The sequence below is a fragment of the Tupaia chinensis genome, unplaced genomic scaffold (assembly GCF_000334495.1).
Source record: "Tupaia chinensis unplaced genomic scaffold, TupChi_1.0 Scaffold139431_1, whole genome shotgun sequence".
In the NCBI taxonomy this organism is placed as follows: Eukaryota; Metazoa; Chordata; class Mammalia; order Scandentia; family Tupaiidae; genus Tupaia; species Tupaia belangeri.
The window spans coordinates 1142058-1163723 of NW_006199316.1; the positions used below are offsets into that span (position 1 = coordinate 1142058).

Here is a 21666-nt window from a genome sequence, read left to right on the forward strand (position 1 = left end):
AAAAAAAAAAGAGAAGAGGATAGAGAAAGATAGCAAGTGAACAATAGAGGGGATGTTCGTGAGAAACAGATATGGTTTATTATCTGTTGAAGATGACGTGTATAGTATTCTCAACTGGACTGGTCTGGGAAGTATTTCATGATGGGTGAAGTCTTTTAACAAGCAAAATGAGAAATAGTGATTGACTGTTTTAAAAAATTATAATAATAATAATTATTGGGAAATGCATGGAAAAGACTTTGAATGATAAAGCGGGGAGATCGATGCCTCTGTATTGACTGACATGCATGGCATTCCCTTTTGAAAAAGCAATGGAAGTCAATGTAAAGTTATATGTAATCCAATGTAATAAAAAAAATAAAAAAAAAAAGAAACACATGCATTTATTAACTGAATAGAATACAGCTAAAAATAAACGTATATTTGGTTACCATGGAAAACAATAAACAAATTGTTAAAAAATTAAAAAAAAAAAAAAAAGAGAGATTTTTGTTATAGGGCTTTGTGCTCACTGGAGATACTGAGAGAGACAGAGATAAAAAACGAGAAATCACCCCTCAAAGGAGATGGCCATGCTGCAATCCCTTCTCTAGTCTCCTCTTGGGATTTTGGGGATGCACGAGGATAGCATGAGTTTTAAGCCACTGGGTTCAGGACTTGAACTGTGGTCGGCCATGTAGGAGTCCAGTGATATAGCCATTACGCCATCTGCTGGCCCCTCAATCCATACTTGAACTAACAACACTCAATAAGGAACCTTGGGACTCTATTTTCACAGATGGGATGATGCTGAAGCCCAAGCCTTTTATACACCATGCTGCCACCCAGTATCCAGACCTAATAGCCTGGCGTCCTAGTACTTGATCACAATAGCACCCTTCCCAGCAATGCAAAATAAGTACATGCATTTTTTTTTTTTTTTAATTTGCCAGAAGATGGTGCACACTTGTCAGAAAGAGAGGGTGAAAGCGAGAACATACCCGCTAGAGGGGATGGCTATGCCATAATTTCTTCTCCTTTACATCTCCTCTCGGGATTCTGGGCAGAGACATTCAGGAGCCTGGTATGTTGCTTGGTCCTGGAGTCACTGCATGGTTGGCCACGGGAGACACAGTTGCCTTAACCACCACGTCGCCAGTTGGCCCAGTACATGCATATTTGCACACTTCGGAACCTTCCTGTGTCAAGGACCCCAGGCTAAGCATCCCTGTTTTTTCCTAGAAGAAACTGGCTCCCATGCATCTTTGCCTTTGTCTATATCTCTGAACATGACAAGAAGGAACAAAGCAAATGGAAGACAGCAGGATCACTGGGAAGTGTGCCAAAAACACGGGCTGGGTGAGCTAACTGCTTACCTCATGGGGAGAACTGCCAGGAGTATGGCTTTTTCATGGACATGCCACCCAAACAGGAACGAGCTCAAGGCACAAAGAATTAGGCATCGGAGAAAGCCTCTGGGCCCTTGGGGTTTAAACCAAAGACAGAAAACAGAGGGCTAGAAACAACAGGCAAAGATAAAACTTCAGTATCATTTAAAGCAGGCTTTACAGAAACAATGTTCATGTGAATACAATTTGTATCATCTCTGAGAAACAGATCCTAGACCATTCTTCATTGAACTGATGTAATTCATCACTTTTTGCACAGCCCACCAAAAGCTGGCATAAAAGCAAGTACTCAGAACAGTCATTTGTAAGTAAATACTTAACACATTCAGATGAATTCTACATATCAGAATTAATAATAAATGACAATTAAATTCTACAACACACCATATAAAAATTTATTACAGTTTTAAAAAAATCTTTTTTAAACTTTATTTATTTATTTTTAGTTTGACCAGAGAGAGAGACAGAGTGAGAGAGAGGGGGTGGTGGTGGGGAAGTGAGAGAGCAAGCCACCAGGTCCAGGAATTAAAACTGTGGTCAGCCATGTGGGAGTCCAGTGCCCTTAACCACCATGCCACTTGCTGGCCCCAAAATTTATTACAGTTTTATAACTAGCTTATAATAATTACTGAATCTTTTTAGACAAATTATATCACAGCTATTTGGGGCCAATAAATTAAATTTTACTATATTAATAAACATCTAGAGCAAGTCAGACTATGAAAGAGAGACACTGTATGTCTCCACTTAACGTATACCGACTGTCCATACTCTATGGTACAGACTGAAAGACTGGAGGACATAAAAGCATTAAAAATCATTATGGATACTAGAGACCAAGTGGGAAGAGTGTGGGAGGGGAAGAGCATAGGAAAGGAAATTTGGGGAAAAATATAGAGAGGTAAGACATTTGTGGACACAGGTATTATTTGTTGATGAGGACATGTATAGCATTCTCGACTGGGCTGGACTGAGGTGTATATCATGCTGGATAAACTCTCTTTATAATCTAAATGATGTATAGCAATTAAATGTATATATATATATAAGAGCTTGGTATAGTAAAAAAATATCTCGCTTTGTGTGTTAGAATTTAATTTACAATAAAACTGACTTATGAAAAAGCTTGGTATAGTAAAAAAAATCTCGCTTTGTGTGTTGGAATTTAATTTACAATAAAACTGACTTATGAAACAGCTTATCAGGCTAAGATTTTAGGGAAAAAAGGTTTATTTCAGCTAGAATATTTGACCAAGTAGACCAGCAGAGCTTAATTACCGATATCCCACTGCCACTTAATTAGGTGGGATCAAGGTGGCTAGTGAGGAGGTTTGAACATTAGGAAGCCAAAATTAAGAATGGGAATAATTACTGATAGGACTGAGTTGTTCATATTGAATTTCACTCACATTTTATCATGAAATTGGGGTTACCATGATCACGAACAAAACAACTATGAATGAAGCCTCTACCAGTATCTGACTCTTATCAGGCTCTATCTGATACTCAAAGAGCCACTTTTCAACTTGTTACGACCATCAAGAGAAAATATTCTACCACCTAGATACTTCTGGAAGTTTGATCAGTCAACCGAGCATGAAAAAGAATCTGGATGTTCCTGCCACAAAATATTTTTCCTCTTTCTCCGCAGCCTGGTCCCTGCCTCCCTCTCCCTGGACCCTTCTTTTTCCTTATTCCATGGTGAACAGATGGGCTAAGAACCACTCCTCCTTACTGTTAAAAGTTACTCTAAGAATTGCTAGTAAATGTTTCCATCCTAGAAGGATAACAGTCATGGAATTTACTGTACAGTACGAAGAGCTTAAAAATGAAAATTCAGGGGCCAGCACATCGCATGGTGTTTAAGGTGCTGAACTCCCACATGGCTGACTGCGGTTCAAGTACTGGACCTGATAGCTTGAAAGTCACACCAGGTATATGTGCATGCTTGCCCAAAATCACAAGAAGAAAATGGAGAAGGAATTGCGGCATGGCCATCCCCTTTGGAGGGTAATTTCTCAGTTACTCTCTCTCCAGTGAGTGCATGTGCCCTATGGCAAAAACATCAAAAAACAAAAGAACGTGAAAATTCATTCAGCCTTAAGGGAAATAAAAAAGCAGAGAAAAGTCAGTAAGTAAGAATCATCTCTTGAGCTCTTACCAATATGGCAATCAGAGTGCAGATGAGAGTGGCCAAGGGGGTCACTGAAGGAAGGACGGTATGTTCAAACTGTTGGACCAAACCACTTGTCATTGAGGCCTTAGGAATCTTGTTGGGATCAAGAAGTTTCAGTTTCAAACCTACAAAATAAGCAGACATTTTATTTTATTTTCATTTCTACCAAAGGAACACCATATTTTACCAATCAATCCCTTGAGGAAAAAAGCAGCTACTAAATCTTATTGCTTCAAGGCCAAGATCTCATGAATTTAATTCTGTACTGTCTGACCTAAAATGCCCTGGTAAGGCAAGTAGGAAGCATGGTGGTTAAGGCTCTGGGCTCCCACATGGCCAACTGTGGTTTGAATCCCAGACCTGGTAGCTTGCTTTCTCACTTTTTCTTTCCCTCTCTTGTCTCTCTTTGGTGAGTGTACACTAACAAATGAAAAATAATAAATAAAATTAAATAAAAAAAAATGCTTCTGGTATTTAAAGCAGCCCTTTACATAAAAATAGGGACTTTTGGTACCAGCAGATGGTGGAATGGTTACGTCACTAGACTCCCATGTAACTGACTACGATTTGAATCCCAGACTCAGGGGCTTAAAAACTCACATCAAACATGTGTGTGTGTACCCAAAATCCTGAAAGGACAATGGAGGAGAAGGGGTTGTGGCATAGCCATCCCCCCTGGGGGGTGATTTTTCACTTTCTGTCTCTCTTATCTCTCTAGTACGTGCACAAGGCCTATAGCAAAAATCTCTCAAAAAAAAAAAAAAAAAAAGAATAAGAAATTTGTGAAGTTTCCAGGAACCATGCTGGCAGGCAGCATGACAGTAATCTGCTGTCACCACTGAAATGAAGCAAGGTTTCTGAAAGGCAGTCTGATCACGTCATAGCCCAACTGTGAATCCTTCCTTTTCTGTAGGAGAAGGTTAAGCAAGAAGGCTTGCTACCATACCGATGACAGACAGCACTTTGTCCACAGCGTTGTACAAAGCCCAGAAGTTTGGAGCCCAGTACGCGTGGCAGAGGCCCCTCTTGAAAGGAAAGAGTCGGGAAAAGACTTGAGGCAGTTGGTTCTGTGGAAAAGAGAAAAAAAAATGGATTAAATAGTCATTAATCTTCTCAAATTCAAAAAAGAGAGCTGGGGAACTGTCTTTGGCCTAGCATGCAGAAAGTTACGAGGTCTAGGTTCCAGTCTTCCCTTCCTCAAGCAAATGGCTGTACAGTCCTGAGCAGTTCACAGAAACAACTATCCAGTGGGACAAGATACGCACAGGTTTTCTGAATATCAGGGCGTGCTATTACCACACAAGCACAATAGTGGATAGATCTGCGAGGTGCAAGGGAGAGCACAGACTGCCGCTTATCCAAGGCTCCTGGAGCAAAGGGGAGAGCGGAGAGCACCAAAGGCTGTGGTGATTTTCAGTTTTAGTAGGAATTAGAATAATGCTTGATTTCAGGGTGGAGCAGAAAGGGGGAGAAAACCACATTTGAACATCTGGTACTTGCGAATGTTTGGTGTCCATGCATGACTGCTGTCATTTTTTGTTTTGTTTTGTTTTGTTTTTTTTTTGAGAGATTTTTGCTATAGGGCATGTGCACTCGCCAGAGACAAAGAGACAGAAAGCGAGAAATCACCTCAAGAAGACCACTCTGCAATTCCTTCTCCTCCATCCTCCTCTCAGGATTTTGGGCATGCATGTACATGTGCCCGGCGTGAGTCTAAGCCATTGGGTCTGGGACTTGAACCACAGCCGACTACATGGGAGTCCAGCGACATAGCCATTATGCTAACTGCTGGTACCCTGCTGTTGTCTTGATTTTTGAAGTTAGGAATCCATTTAAGTAAGTGGCTTTGCAAATAATGAGGACCAAGTCTGTGTGTGGGCTGGTATGTGTAACATATAGTTCAAGATACACATATTTGAACATGCACATAAGAGCCTGAGAAAAAAGAAAGAGCTTTTATTTATTTCATATATTCTTGACTTTATTATTTTTTTTCAAAACAACATGAAAAAATTTATAATACTTTATCAAAACAAAAAGTCTTACCAAGGCTATGAAGGGACCCAATGAAAGAGCGGACACTAGGAGAATAACCAGTCCCAGGGAAAGAACACGGACAAAGCTGAAACTGTTCCATCGGATAGACCCATCTATAGAAAAAGAACATTATCATTAGCCAGGAGCATGGAAACCCACAACCCATACCATGTGCTAAAACTAGAAGAACCCCCTGATGTGGCACCCATTTTTATGATGTGGTGAGAGCAAAGAAAAATCAGAATAGGTAAAGGGCTTCTAAGGTCAGTAGCTGAGAGTTATCTATTGTGTTTTATAGACCCTCTATCAAGCAAACCACACAGTCAATATGGTAAGTAGAAAAAAAAAAAAAAAGGTTTTGCTATTACCATCAAAACTTGCCTGGTTTATTTGCAGTGAAACAGTAAGATCTTAGTAGAAATACACCATACGCTGGTGCTACATAGAGGTAGATGTGCTTGAAATGCAGGAGAACAGCAAAGAGAAATGCTCCTTCCATATGCCTTTTCTAGAATATTTAACAAGAAAATATCACTTTAAAATTCAGGGTAAATGAATGCAACAATGAATCCAATAATCTTGGATTGAATCCCAGGATATAAAAGGGGCATTAGTGGAAAAACTGGTGAAATTTGAATGTATCATACCAATGTTCGTTCCTAAGTCTCTCTTCTTTTTTTAATGTTGGAGCTGCCAGAGAGTGTATGCACTTGCCAGAAAGAGAGAGAGAGAGAGAGAGAGAGAGAGAGAGAGACATGCCCCCTCCAGTGGAATAAGGTCACACTGCAATCTCCTCTCCATTTCTTCATCCTGTCGGGATTTGGGTCGTGTAGCATGTCATTCAAGCCTCTATGGCCAGGATTCAAACAGGGCCAACAGCCGTTTGGGATCCCGCTCTCTTAACCACTAGGTTATGGGCCCAGCCCTGGTTTCTCAGTCTTGATGAAAGTATCGTGGTCATGTAATACGGTAAAGCTTAAGGAGAATGGGTGTGGGACAAACAAGAATTCTCCAAGCAATTTTTGTAACTTTTATGTAAAACTGAATTTATTTCAAAAATAAGTTTATTCAAAAATAGAAAAATAACTTTTAAAATATATTCTGAAATATAATACATAGGTAATATACCTGCAATCTGCCTTAAAATAATCCTCTGTGTGGACCGGCATGATGGTTAAGACCGCTGAATCCCATGTGACCCAATGCATGGTTTGAGTCCTAGACCTGGTGGTTTGAGAAATATGCTGGGCATGGGGCTGGCAAGTGGCGTGGTGGATAAGGGCGCTGGATTCCCACATGGTCAACCACAGTTCGAGTCTCAGACCTGGTGGCTTGCTTTCTCACTTTCTCTCTTTCACTCTCTCTCTGATCAAATTAAAATAAATAAATAAATAAAATTAAATAATTCTTTTAAAAAAATATGCTGGGCACATGTACACACGTACCCCAAATTCTAAGAGGGAGAAAAGGGAGGAGAAGGGATTGTGATATGAAAATTCCCCATGGGGAGAGGGAGTGCTCTCTCACTTTCTCTCTCTCCAGTGAGCACATGTACCCCTCTGGCAAATTAAAAACAAAAAGTCCTGTGTGTGTGCATATGTAAATAACTATACTATTGTCTCTCTCTGTTTTTTTTTTAAAGAATTTTATTTAACTTTATTATTGTTTTAATTTGACCAGAGAAAGAGAGAGAGAAAGTGAGAAAGTAAGCTGCCCAGTCCGAGGCTCAAACCAGTCAGTCACATGAGAGTCCAGTGTCTTTAACAATCACACCACCTGCCGGCCCATTCTCTACTTTTTTATGACTTAAATTTTCTAGAATAAAAAGTTTTCAAAATACAAGATAAATACAAACAATGAGAAACACAGGCTAATGAGTCTAATTAGCTTTAATACTGAGTCTAGTGGACTCGTAAATTCACTGTTTGAATACACATTTAATAAGTACTAAGCCTGAGGCTGGATACAGGATAAATCGTCAGTAACAACACACTACGGACACTCTCTAAGGAGTCAGGGCTCAAGGAGTCAATTACTCCCACCTCTTACTATTGGACCGTAGCTAGAGTTGATTTCCAAAGTGAGGCTGGGAGTGAGAATAAATGAATACATGGGGTGCTGTGCTACAAAAATATTTAAATATTTTATTATAGATGAGTAGGTAACATAGTGCTACCAGGGTGAAGACACTAGGTATATAATACTTGATCCTAGCAAACAAACTTTAGGAGAACTAAAGGTTATTCTGATTTTAGGGCCAGCCTCATAGCCCAGTGCTTAAGGAAGCTGGATTTCATATGGCCTACTGCAGCGAGTCCTGGCCTCAGCAGCTTGAAAAACACAATGAGTATGCCCCAAATCCCAACAGGGTGAAGAGCGGGAGGAAAAGGGATTGCAGCATGACCATGTCCCACTGAGGGGTACTTTTCCCCTCTCCCTCTCTGTCTCTCTCTGGTGAGTACATGTACCCTCTGGCCCAAAAAAAAAAAAAAAAGAAAAAAAAAAAGAAAAAAGCATTTTGATTTTTAAAAAACAAAAAAGAAGTTGACTATAACTAAAATCTAAATTCTACCTACCTCACAGGATCAAATGAGATAATGGTCCTGATGTTCAGCAAGTGAAATTGCCAAAGGGACCACGAGAGCCCGAGTTCCCTCTCTCACTGTCTCATCAGGTGTGGTCTAAAATAGGTAGGTTTAGGTATAATAAGGAAGGGAATGGGATACTTCCCAATCTGTTTTTACAACTTATTTAAGATCCAGATAAGACTAAGCTGATTCTATAGTAACATTTTAGTTCATTTGTTTAACCATATCCAATAATCACTCCTTTAACACCAATTATGTTCTAAGCACTATGTGGCTATTTTATGGTTAAAAGAGTAAAGTCTACCCTAACTTTTACAGTCGACAAAGAACTTTAAAACAGATGATTAAATTTTATTGTTCCAAAGTCCCTGTCAGGTAGGTAGCTCTATTTTAAAATAAGAATGCAGGGATAAATTTCATCTTTTAAACGAGAGAACCGAGGCCAAGAGAGTTAAATGACTTGTCTTCGATACACAATTCCCAAACTGGACAGTGTATCAAAATGCCTTGGCCACTTCTAAATCTCATTTCAAAGATTCTGACTCTGTGTACAGAGAGGTCCCACATTTCTGAATTTCTGATTTTGTCCTCTATAACAAGAGGATAGTGTCACAGGATGGTTATGAGGTTAACTCAGTAAGATACTGTATGCAGGGATGCGGGCACAGTGGAAAAATGCCATGTTCTTTGAGGCAACTCCATGTGGGAAGGTTCCTGGGTCAAGTCTAGAGACCTCCCTGAGTCCATGAGGCAAACACATGCTGTGATCTGGGGGTGGATCGTGGCATTGGGACTGTAGGGGGTGCTGTCCCTCTTTTCCCCCTTGCTCATGGAAGAAATAAACAACCTTAAAATAAATAAATAAATGGATGCACTTTAAAAAGATATTACATATAATATACTTCATCTGAAGTAGCTAATACATTTGGTAACCTCTGTCTGAGTTACACAACTCATTAGTGTCAGTAAGGATTTCAACCTGTGTTATCTGTTATCAAGTCCAGTACTTTCCATCACACTATGCTATGTGCTTCCGCTGGTAAAGCGCTGCTACCACCGTTAATATATTTCAAAAACTGCGGATTTCAGTCCTACATAAAACATATCAACCAAATGTAGAAACTTAAGTTTAGTTCAGGCCTGTCACATTCTAATAGGTTTTTTTAGAGTATAATTAGAGTATAAAATTACAAAATTAAGAGTATTATAAGTTTTAGAATATAATTTTCTCATCTATGAAACAAAGAAAACTACTGTCAAAAAAGATGAAATTTGTGATATATATTAAAGTTGTCTATAGCATTTGGCAACTCAAAACAGATGGGCCAAATGGTAGCATGGAGGTTAAGGTAGCTCGATTCCACATGGCTCACTCTGTAGCTTGAGTCCCAGACCTGATGGCTTGAAAATTATGCCAGGCATGTGTATGCGAGTGCTCAAAATCCCAAGAGAATAGAGGAGAAGGGACACTGCAGAATAGCCATCCCCCCAAGGGGTGATTTCTCACTTTCCCTTTCTTTGCCTCTCTCTGGGATGTGCATGCGCTTTATGGCAAAAACTAAAACAAAACAAAACAAAACAAAACAAAACAAAAAGCTGGTCAAATAAATTTACCCATCACCCACTACACTGCAGCCTTTATAAGCAAAGGGGAAAAAATCCACTTAGCCAATTTCGTGTTTACCTGAAATAATCGTGCAATGGAGAGTAGCATCAACCCAAATAAAAAACCATTGTACTGAAAATGAATATCTGAACTTACGTCAAGGAAGGACAATGGAAATTACAAATGCCTAATTAACTGTGCCAACTAATTACAAAAATCGCAAATCTTGCTATTCCTCGTAGGTAAATTGTAGACAAAAATATAATTACTTCTTTGGACTTTCCATAAATGTGTTTTCTATAAATAAGAGTCAAATCTTAAATGAACTGCATAGTTAAAATGTATGTGTAAGAAAGAAAACAGAAAACTTGAATATGCTTTTTCTATCTTAAAGGCATAATAGCTAAGGGGCAAGAGGTTTTTGTTTTATTTTTAGAATTAGGGATGAGAGGAGCCAGCAGATAGCTGGACTCACATAACTGACGGCAGTTTGAGTCCCAAACCAGGTGGCTTGAAACTCACACTGGGCGTGGGTATGTGGTGCTCAAGATTCTAGGAGGAGAATGGAGAAGGGATTGCGGCATGGCCATCTCTCTTGGGGGGCGCGAATGCTGATTTCTCACTTTCCTTCTCACTGTCTCTGTCTCTTTCTCTCTTCAAGCGAGCACACGCAACCTAAGGCAAAAACCACTACAAAAAAAAAAAAAAAAAGAAAGAATTAGGGATGAGAAAAGAAGGGACCTAACAGTTACTGAAAATCATTAGTATGCTGGACTCTACTGTTTATGTATTAATTAAATTATCCTCTTTAGAGTTAATTTAGAGATAAGAAAATTAAGGCTTAGAGTCATCAATCTGCTCATGGACCTAAAGTGAACATGAAAATAAACTAGATTTAAGTCCTAGTCAGAATGAAACCAAAATCTAGGTGTTTTCTTCCACACCAGGATACCTCTATAAAAAATGTAAAATATTAGGCTTCTAACATTAAGATTTCCTTTTTTTATTTAAAAGATTTTTGCCTTAGGGTGTATGTACTCACCAGAGAGAGAGAGACAGAGAGAGTGAGAGGGAAAGTGAGAAATCACCCCTACCCCAGCGGGGAAGACCATGCCGCAATTCCTTCTCCTCCATTCTCCTCCCAGGATCTTGGACACACACACACACCCAGCATGAGTTTTAAGATACTGGGTCCTGGGCTCAAGCAGTGTTTGGCCATATGGGAGTCCAGTGATGAAAGCGCTCTGCCTTATCATCAGGATCTTAACTATGTGCAGGTCCTATGAATTTAAAAACTTTGCTTACTGGGACCAGCAGTTAGCATAATGGTTATGTTGTTGGACTCCCATGTAAGTCGACCACAGTTCACGTCCCAGACCCGGTGGCTTAAAACCCACGCCGGGTGCGTGTGTGTGCATGCCCAAGATCCCGAGAGGAGAATGGAGGAGAAGGGACTGCGGTGTGGCCATCCCCTCTGGGGGGTGATTTCTCGCTTTCTGTCTCTCTGTCTCTCTCTGTCTGTCTGGCGAGCGCACGCACCCTATAGTGAAAATCCTCTCAAAAAAAAAAAAAAAAAAGAACTTTGCTTACTAATATGCACGAAGCCAAGATGGTAGGAAAAAACCAGAAGCTTCATGGTGCTCATATATGACACTGTTTTATGCCCTTTCCTATAAAAGGTATTTGGAATGATGTATTATAAAACCATTTAATACAAATGGATTAGATTAATCTAAAGACAGTTAACAGATTTCAGTAGGTTTAACTGGTTTTCACATAGCACTGCTAACTTCTTAGGGACAAAGTGCTCTAGCAACCAGAGACCAGTAAAATTGGAAAAAGACTACAGTTTTGAGAGCCTGCAACCCTATCTGACACATTTACAATCATCAGGGTAGAAACAGTCTTACATGTATATGCATGTGTGTGTGTGTGTGTGTGTGTGTGTGTGTGTGTGTGTGTGTGTGTGTATCTGAATAAATAAGGGAATAATAGAGAACATCAAGGATACGGTCCACGATTAACAACCCGAAGTTCCACAGCAGTAATGCCGAAAGAATAAACTTTGGCTTCTCTGTGAGTTCTTTACCCCCCTTTTTTCCATCAATGCATTTACAGCACCTACACAGAAACGTCAGGAAAGAAACAGAAACAACTTTGATCTTCATTAGAACATCATAATACTTCTGCAGAGTACACTCTGATACATGTTATTAGGCATTCATGACAAACTGTCCATGTCGTTCTCCTCTTTTTGTACTTTTTGATTTTTTCGTGCCACTCTTTTTTTTTAAAGTTTACTTATTTTTTTTTCCATGAGAGAGAGACAAGAGAAAGACAGATACCCTTAACAGGTCTCATACTGCAATCACCCCCCACGCCCAGGATTCCTAGCCAGCTGTTATCACAGGCGCATGTACACCTGGCTTGCACAAGGAAACCTGGGAACAGAACCCTGACCTTCCATATGGCCTCAGCATCACAGAGTGGCATGTTACCACTGTACCACTGCAGCCAGGCTTTCATGCTATTCCTGACTACTTAAAAAGGTGGTTAACAGCTAGGGCACATACATATCCTCAGGGACCTGACGAGGGAGTTCTAAGGGAGAGGAATTGTGGAGTGACCTAGAACCTGCTGGAGACTGCTTCTCTCTTGCATGTGTGTGCACTCACTCGCTCTATCAAGAATTTTTTTTTTTAAAAAGTAGCAGAAACAAACTCCTCACGGTTAGTTCCATATCTCTTCCTTGGCTACTATGACTTGAACAAAGTCTTCATTTAATAAAATGAAAAATTAAGAAAAAAAGCAGTGTTTAAACTTAAAAGTAAAGATTTGAAAACTTTTTGCAAGTGATGTGTAATTTTAGGCCTTAAAAGTAAAAACTACAGACCAGAGAGATTTAGCACTCTAAATTATAGATCATCACATCAGCTAAACTGAGAACATAGTTGTACATTTGCAACTCCTGATTGTACAATAAAAAAAAAAAACTTCTGTAAAAGTGAGTGTAATTTAAATGTTGAGATATATTATTAGATGACAATAACAGGTGAAACACAGTATGATTTTATTTTTATTTCATGAAAATTCTACTCTGACTCAGAAAAAAGACTAAAAAAACATGCACCAAAATGTTACCAGTGATAATCATAGGTGGAGGAATATGGGTCATTTAAAAAAAATCATGGGGGCCGGCAGGTGGCATGGTGGTTGAGGACACTGGACTCCCACATGATCAACAATGGTTCAAGTCCTGGACCAGGCAGCTTGGTTTTTCACTTTCCCTCTCTCTTTTTGTCCCTCTCTGGTCAAAATAAAATAAATAAATAAAGTCAAATAAAGTACTCTTAAGAAATTATGTATTACTATTTTTAATTTTGCTATTGGGTATGTATGCTTGCTGAAGAAGTAGAGAGAGACAGAGACAGAAAGGAGAGAAATCACCCTCTCAGACGTGATGGCCACACTGCAATCCCTTTTCCTCTTGAGATTTTGGGCACACATGCATATACACCCTGTGTGAGTTTTAAGCTGCTGAGTCTGGGACTTGAACTGCAGTTGACTAAATGGGAGTCCAGCCATGTAACCATTACACCATCTGCAGGTCCTTCAAAAATCTCTCTCAAAGGGAAATGGCAGGTGGTATGGTAGTTGAGGGTGCTAGACTCCCACATGACCAACTGCGGTTTGAGTCTCGGACCTGGTGGCTTGCTTTCTCACTTTCCTCTCTCTCTCTGTCTCTTACTCTGTCCCTCTCTAGTCAAATTAAAGAAAGAAAGAAAGAAAGAAAGAAAGAAAGAAAAAAAAGTGAAAAAAAAAAATTCTAAAAAAAAAAAAAAAAAAAAAAAAAAAAACCTCTTAATGAAAAAAAATGCAGGAACCAACAGATGGCATAATGGTTATGTTGCTGGACTCCCACATGGTCAACTATAGTTTGAGTCCCGGACCTGGAGGCCTGAAACTTATGCCAGGCACGTGTGTGTATGCCCAAGATCCTGGGAGGAAAATGAGGGAGAAAGGAGAAGGGATTGTAACACAGACATCCCCCATGGGGGGTGATTTCTTGCTTTCTGTCTCTCTAGTGAGTACATGCACCCTATAGCAAAAACCTTTCTTACAAAAAAAAAAGCATACACTTGAATATCAATACAACCAAAAACAAATTAAAACAACTAATAGATGCAATTAAAAAGGGGCTAATAAAAGTGTTCTGCTTGTTCCCCATGGAGTCTGTTTCCTCAGTAATGTTATAGCATAATTAAGAAAATTAAATAACCTAATAATCTGTAACCTGGTTCTGGAAACTGGCACATAGATTTTAACCATTTTATTTAATTATTCTCACTACTTTGCAGATGGAAAAGAATTCTACTCCTTCTCCTTTGCTACATATACAGTATCACGTTCTCTGGGAGCTTGGAGTCACACATTTTGACTCAAAATAAGCATATTATGACTCACCTTCCATGCCAACTCTTACCAGGGCATACATTGACCAAAAATTAGAGCATCACACAGGAGTTACTCAATAGAATGATCAGGGGTTAAAGCATTCCAGAGGGACTCCTTCATGACTGAGGCAAGGGTTCAGCCCAGAAGGCTGCACATATAGAAAAGGTTCATTTGTGACAAAGGTCACTGGATGGACACCAGTCACAGCTCTGTCACAATCACACCAACAGGCTTAAGTGTTAGCAAAGAACGGAAATCTGCATTAACTGGAAACTCACTACTTGGAAGCCCCTGTGCAAGACATCTTCAACATGTGTAACCAGCTACTTAAAATTAATTTATAACTAAAAATGAAAAACATAAAAATATAAACTACAAATACAACTGAAAATAAGAGTTTTTATGAAGGAAAGAATCCAGAAACAACCTTAAGCACTTGGTAGGGTTTGTGTTGTCTATGACATAAGCTCCATGAGAACGGACGTGGGAGGTTAGCAGAATGCATGTGTGTGGAGTACATGCACTGTGTGTACATGTGTGTATCCCAAAGAACAGGGCAGATCACAGAAGCTTCTGAAAGCCTACTGCAAGGAAGGAAAGAAAAGCATATGGAGCTATTCTGGGTGAGGAAAACAGCCCTGGGATCCTATTTGGGATTACTAAATTTTAAAGCATTAATTAATTATTATTAGAATTTAACCAGAGAGAGAGAGAGAAAGAGAGACAGAGAGAGAGAAGAAGGGAGGGAGGCTGGGAGGGAGAAAAGGAAAGTGAGAAAGCAAGCTGTCAGGTCTGGGACCTGAACCATGGTCAGCTACGTGGGAGTCCAGTGCCTTAATCCCCATGCCACCTGTGGGCCCTGGGACTATTTATTTTTGTTTGTTTAAGAATTATTTAACTTTATTATTTTATTTTATTTTAATTTGACCAGAAAGGGACAGAGAGAGAGAGAGAAAGTGAGAAAGCAAGCTGCCAGGTCCAGGACTCGCACTGCAGTTGACCATATGGGGGTCTAGTGCCCTTATCCATCACACCACCTGCTGGCCCCGGGACTATTTCTTTTCAAACATTCACAACCTCTTATCTCACCTTTGCTTTGTAACCCCATTTCATCCCTGTTTCTTCCACAAGATATAGCTAGACTGATTACTATAATTATTCCAGCAGTTGAAAACACAAAAGTGTTTCACTGCTCCAGCACTGGCTATTCCGTAAACACTGTTTCCCCTACATCAAGAATAAGCCATGGTACTTCCTCAATATCTGCCATGCAAAACAATACTCCCCAGACTTACTCGTGGACAGCGTACACAAAAAGTGCATCTGTAAAGATGACAGACAATCTCTGGAAAAGTAAAGTCCTTGGGCTGGAGTAATTCAGATTACGGACATTTAGCATTTCTTGATCAAAATATTTGGCAGCCTGTGACAGGACATATTCAAACCATGCAAAAAAAGGAGGGTAATCCAAGGTCCACTCTGAAGTTGCCTGAAAAAAAAAAAAAAAAGATCACAGATGAAACATATCCTAAGTAAGTGAATAAGCAAATATAAGGTGAAGATTTAAAACTTTAATCTCTGGTCCTTAAAAAAAGCACAATGAAGTGAAACTGCATTGAAAATATGCCCTAAATTAATAGAGCAATTCTTACATAAGACAGATCAGAACATTGAAACCTGAATCCTAAGGTATTTAATATAGTTTTTGATTTCCTTAAATAGAAGATAAGGACTAAGAATACTTCTGGTCCAGCAGGTAGTGGACATGGGAGGTGGGAGGTCAAATTAAAATAAAATAAAATAATAAAGTTAAATAATTCTTAAACAAACAAAAAGAAATAGTCCCAGGGCCTGCAGGTGGCATGGGGATTAAGGCACTGGACTCCCACGTAGCTGACCATGGTTCAGGTCCCAGACCTGGCAGCTTGCTTTCTCACTTTCCTTTTCTCCCTCCCAGCCTCCTTCCCTTCTTCTCTCTCTCTGTCTCTCTTTCTCTCTCTCTCTCTGGTTAAATTCTAATAATAATTAATTAATACTTTAAAATTTAGTAATCCCAAATAGGATTCCAGAGCTGTTTTCCTCACTCAGAATAGCTCCATATGCTTTTCTTTCCTTCCTTGCAGTAGGCTTTCAGAAGCTTCTGTGATCTGCCCTGTTCTTTGGGATACACACATGTACACACAGTGCATGTACTCCACACACATGCATTCTGCTAACCTCCCATGTCTGCCAGGTGGTTAAGGCGGCTAGATTCTTGCATGGCCATCTGAGGTAAGGGTGTAGGATCTGGGGGCGTGAAAAATCACACTGCTCGTATGTGTGTGTATGCCCAAAACTCCTGAGAGGAGAAAGGAGGAGAAAGGACTGTGGCGTGGCCATCCCCCTTGGAGGGTGATTGAGTTCTCATTTCTCTCCTCTGTCTCTTCTCTGGGGAGTGCACATTTATTAATTTTGCCTTATGGCAAAAATCTAAAAACCAAAAAAGAACATGAATACTTGAAAGAAAATTATTCTGAAACTTAAAATAGTAAACAATTATGACAAGGTTTTACTCCTCTAAATACAGCAATAAATGATCAACTAGCATGGGTTTGAGTTCTGTAGGTCGGACGCTCAACTCCTCTATTTGTAAAACAAGGTTTTGTGAAGATTAAGTGAAATAATACATACAAAATACCTATAAACAACAAAATGGTACACACATGCTACTCACTTTTTATTTCACTAGATTGGGAGATCCTTAAAGAGCAGAAACCACTCTACGTCATTTTGTATTTTAAGCATTTAGTTAGTGCTGGCAGGTGGCATGGTGGTTAAGGTGCCGGTATACTGTTAAGTGTTAAATAATCATAAATTAAACAAGTCACTGAGTAAATGAAAACACAGATCATATAAAAAATATGCAAATTTAAAAATACTGTATTTCACTGGCTTCCTCACTGCTTTCTTTCTTTCTTTTTTTTTTTTTTGGAGAAGTTTTTGCTATAGGGTGTGTGCGCTCGCCAGAAAGACAGAGACAGAGAGACAGAAAGCGAGAAATCAACCCCCCCCCAGGGCGGATGGCCACACCGCAATCCCTTCTCCTCCGTTCTCTAGGGATCTTGGGCATGCACACACACGCGCCCGGCTTGAGTGTTAAGCCACCGGGTCCGGGAAAACCGTTGTAAACACCATGGAAGTCCAGTGACATAGCCATTACGCTAACTGCTGGTCCCTGTTTTCTCATCCATATAACAAGGATGGTAGGATCTATGTCATGGACTATTGTGTAACAGTTTATATATACGTGTAAAATATGTATAGAATCGAATTGGATAAAAACTATATATTTTTTTTGAGGGATTTTCACTATAGGGCGCGTGAGCTCACCAGACAGACAGAGAGAGACAGAGAGACAGAAAGCGAGAAATCACCCCCCAGGGGGGATGGTTATGCTACAATCCCTTCTCCTCCATTCTCCTCTCAGGATCTTGGGCATGCACGCACACGCGCCCGGCGTGAGTTTTAAGCCACCGGGTCTGGGGTGTGAACCGCGGTTGACTACGTGGGAGTCCAGCGACATAGCCATTACGCTAACTGCTGGTTCCCGATAAAAACTATTTTTTTAAAGAAGTATTTATTTGAGGCCAGCAGGTAGCATGGTGGTTTAAGACTCTGGATTCTCACATGGCTGACTGCAGTTCAAGTCCAGGACCTGGCAGCGTGTGACTAGAGAGACAGAGAGAGAGAGAGAGAGAGAGAAAGAAAGTGAGAAATCAAGCCACCAGGTTTAGGACTTGAACTACGGTTGACCATGTGGGAGTCTGGCACCTTAACCACCACGCCACCTGCCGGCCCCATTGTTATTATTATTTTTAATTTGCTATAGGACATGTCACCAGAGAGAGAGGGAGGGGGAGAGAAAGAGAGAGAGAGAGAGAGAGAGAGAGAGAGAGAAACTGAGAAAGCAAGCTGCCAGATCTGGGACTTTAATTGTGATCTGCCATTTGGGAGTCCAGTACCTTAACCACCATGCCATCTGCTGGCTCTCTAAGTTTTTTTCTTTTTTTAAAAAGAATTATTTAATTTTTAATTTTTATATTAAAATTTTTTTTGACCAGAGAGAGATAAAGAGAGAGAGAAAGTGAGAAAGCAAGCTACTAGGTCCGGGACTTGCACCATAGTTAGGCATGTGGGAGTCCAGCACCCTAACCACCATGCTACCTGTAGGTCCCCTGCACACCCCCCACACACTAAGTATTAATAAATGGAAAACTGTTTTCATATTAAAAACATTACATGGTTTTATATATCACTAAACAAATAAATTAAAAAGTTCAAAACTAACACTTACCTCAAAATACCACTGTGATATTGGTAAACTGTGAGTAATAGCAAGCCAGTTTCGGTGGACTTCAAAATCTGTGGAATAGCTACTCGAAAAAATTAAATGACTAAAATGAGATTTGGAAACATTTGTTAATTTCTATAATTATACTTTTAAGTGGACCGACAGTGCCTAAACAGTCAAAGCTTACTTTCCTATGCAGACAAAGCAGGCATTGCATAATCCTGAAACACCTCACTTATTTGGAGGTTGGACCTTCTTCTGGAAAGTTGTAGGGGATTTATAAGTCAGTGAAAGGGTCTCAGAGCTTTGTAAAGGGCCAACGAAAAAGCTCCATACTTTTTCTTAAGGGAGGGACTCTGGCTCAGAAGTGACTTACTTTTGCTCATTAACAGTTATAACAAAATTCATTATCTGGAAAAGGCCTAACATACAAGGTGGATCTTCAAGGATGAGTTAGGAATTCACCAGAGAAAGTATAAAAAGGCTGTTGCCTTGCCTTTCCCATGTCTCCAAATTCTCCCCACCTGCAGTCCCCACCCCTTATAAATATATCCAAGCATATCTCAACTTTCATGAAGATTTTTTTTTTGTTTCTCTACTCTTGTACCTTCCCTCCATGTCCTTATGCATGGATGGGTTTAATACATTTCTGTTCAATAACCACTCACCAAAGTCAACAGTGAGTTCCACACAAAGCCCAATTTACACCTTCTAATATGTTTTACATGACCTTTCCACAGTGACAACTTGACGTCTCTTACTAATCCCTTCTACGTCTGAATTACGGCTTTCCATTCTTATATTCATCAGGTAACTATTGATGTTCTCCTAGGTTCCATTCTTGGTCCTCTTTTATGCAACTCATCCTGCTCTGTACAACTTTTTTATTTTTTTCTTTAAATTTAACCTTACCATTATTACTTTAATAAAAAATTTCCTACAGGGTGCATACACACATCAGAAAGACAGAGAGGGAAAGTGAAAAAGCAGGTTGGCAGGTCCGGTACTCAAGCTGCAGTCGCTCCTGTGGGAGTCCAGTGCCTTAACCACCATGTTACCTGCTGGCTCCATCTCTGGACAATCGTATTCTCACTTTCATATTCTACTGTCTATAGTGACTCCCAAATGACAAGGTGCAACCTTGGTTTCCTTTCTGAGTTCTAGAGACAGACATCTCCAACTTCTTGCTGAAAACCTCCCCTGAATTTCCCAGATTCCTCAAAATCACCACTCAAAACTGAACTGAGGACCTAGCAATTCCAGCTTCTAGATATATACCCAAAAGACACGTATTATATAAGAATGCCAAAAGCAGCACTATTTGTAAGACAAAAAGTAGAGATAACTTAAATGTCTATGAATGGTAGAATGTTAAATAAATTGTGGAACATGCATACGATGGAATTTTAGAGAACAGTGGCTGTCTAATCTGACTCCCAGACTCTCAGGAAGACTCTTTTAAGAAGTTTATGAGGCCAAACTATTTTCATAATAATTCTGAGATGTAATTTGCCCTTTTTAACTTTCATTCTCTCATGAGCAAACAGTGATTTTCAGAGGCTACGTAATGTGATGTCATCACTGATGACTAGTAGAATTTGTGCTTGTGGGGCCAGCAGTTGGTGTGATGTCTATGTTGCTGGACTCCCATGTAGTTGATCGTGGTTTGCGTCCCGATCCAGTGGCTTAAACTCACGCTGGGCGTGTATGTATGCATGCCCAAGATCCTGAGAGGAGAATGGAGGCGAAGGGATTGCAGGGTGTCCATCCCCCCTGGGGGCAATTTCTCTCTTTCTGCCTGTCTTTCTGGCGAGTGCATGTGCCTTATAGCAAAAATCTCTCCAGAGAGGGAAAAAAAAAAAAAGAATTTGTGCTTGTATATTCTTGTACTTTAACAATTTCTCAGCTTGAATTTCTAAAATGACCAACATCTAATATGCTGCCCACGTAAACATATAGCTCTTAAGGTCCTTGATGATTTTTAAAAGATAAAGGAATTCTGACCAAGAACTTTAAGAACTGCTGCTATTTAGTGACAAGACTGAACAAAGTATAAGTATATGCTACAACGTATAAGCTCAGAGTGGAGTGAAAGAAGCCAGACCCAAGAGAACATGGTATATGATTCCATTTGTATAGAACTGAAAAGTAAGCAAAATTTGACCTATGGAGTTAAGTCAGAACACTATTACTCTTGCTGGGATGGCAGTGAAGTAACTGGAAAGAGAGAAGGATTTCTGGTAACATCCTGCTTATTGATCTAGATGCTATTTGCATATATATTCACTTTTCAAAAATGTAGTGACCTGTACATTATTTATTTCTGCTTCTGCTATACTTAGCTAGGTATAGAATTTGATGTCAAAAATCACTTTCACTCACTTTGGAAAGCTTCTCTATTGGATTTGGGATAAAATGTTCAACAGTCTCCTTTATGATCTTCCCTTCATCTCTTTTTTTTCTGCCTCTTCTTTTTTTTTAAATCACACTAACAGTCTGAGATTTCTGTTGATTTCTTTTGATGAGGGTCTTTTTTTTCATTCAATATGCTGGGCACTCTAGTATCCCTCAACTTTGGGAGATGTTTATTTGTTACTTTCCTCCCATCTCTTTTTTCTTTTTCTGCAATTTTTATTAGTTGGATGCTAGACATCTTAGACTGAACTTGGAATTATTCTCTTTTTGAGAATTTGCTATAGACCATGTCTGCCTGCCGAAAAAGCACCCCCAATGGAGATGGCCATGCTGAAATCCCTTTTCTTCCATTCTCTTCATGGATGGGTTTTTGGGCATTCAGGTACATGCCAACTCGTTTTTCAAGCTACTTGTCCTGTACTCAACCAATGCAGTTGACCATGGGGGGTGGGAAAGGTCACCCTCACCACCACACCATTACCTGGCCCTTTCCAATTCACTTTTAAAATGGAAAGATGTTTCTTACTTGATTTCAGCTATGCAGAGAGTTCAACAGACCAACCCTTGTCTCCTCAGGTTCCTGTAAGCCATTTGACTGAGTCATTATACATCTCACTGCATTTATATGTTACATATACAATCAGTATGGACATACATTCTACACACACAGC

At 39.7% G+C, this 21666-nt stretch overlaps 1 protein-coding gene across 3 annotated transcripts in view; it reads right to left on the reverse strand.

Annotated features, from left to right (window-relative positions):
- The window catches only part of ALG8 (ALG8 alpha-1,3-glucosyltransferase), a 28475-nt gene that overhangs the window by 5820 nt on the left and 989 nt on the right, over nt 1–21666 (reverse strand). The window contains exons 1-10 of one of the 3 annotated variants that reach the window (XM_027765685.1): nt 18584–18662; nt 16964–17079; nt 15546–15739; nt 11807–11916; nt 9874–9941; nt 5983–6109; nt 5611–5714; nt 4511–4631; nt 3550–3689; nt 1356–1495 (exon numbers count right to left, since the gene is read on the reverse strand). In XM_027765685.1, coding sequence (XP_027621486.1) covers nt 1356–1495; nt 3550–3689; nt 4511–4631; nt 5611–5714; nt 5983–6109; nt 9874–9941; nt 11807–11916; nt 15546–15649 — 914 coding nt within the window. In that variant the 5' untranslated portion in view covers nt 15650–15739; nt 16964–17079; nt 18584–18662. Of the gene's footprint in view, nt 1–713; nt 1088–1355; nt 1496–3549; nt 3690–4510; nt 4632–5610; nt 5715–5982; nt 6110–9873; nt 9942–11806; nt 11917–15545; nt 15740–16963; nt 17080–18583; nt 18663–21666 lie in introns of those variants that run through there. The other 2 variants (XM_014593011.2, XM_006161896.3) reach the window with 2 other exon arrangements.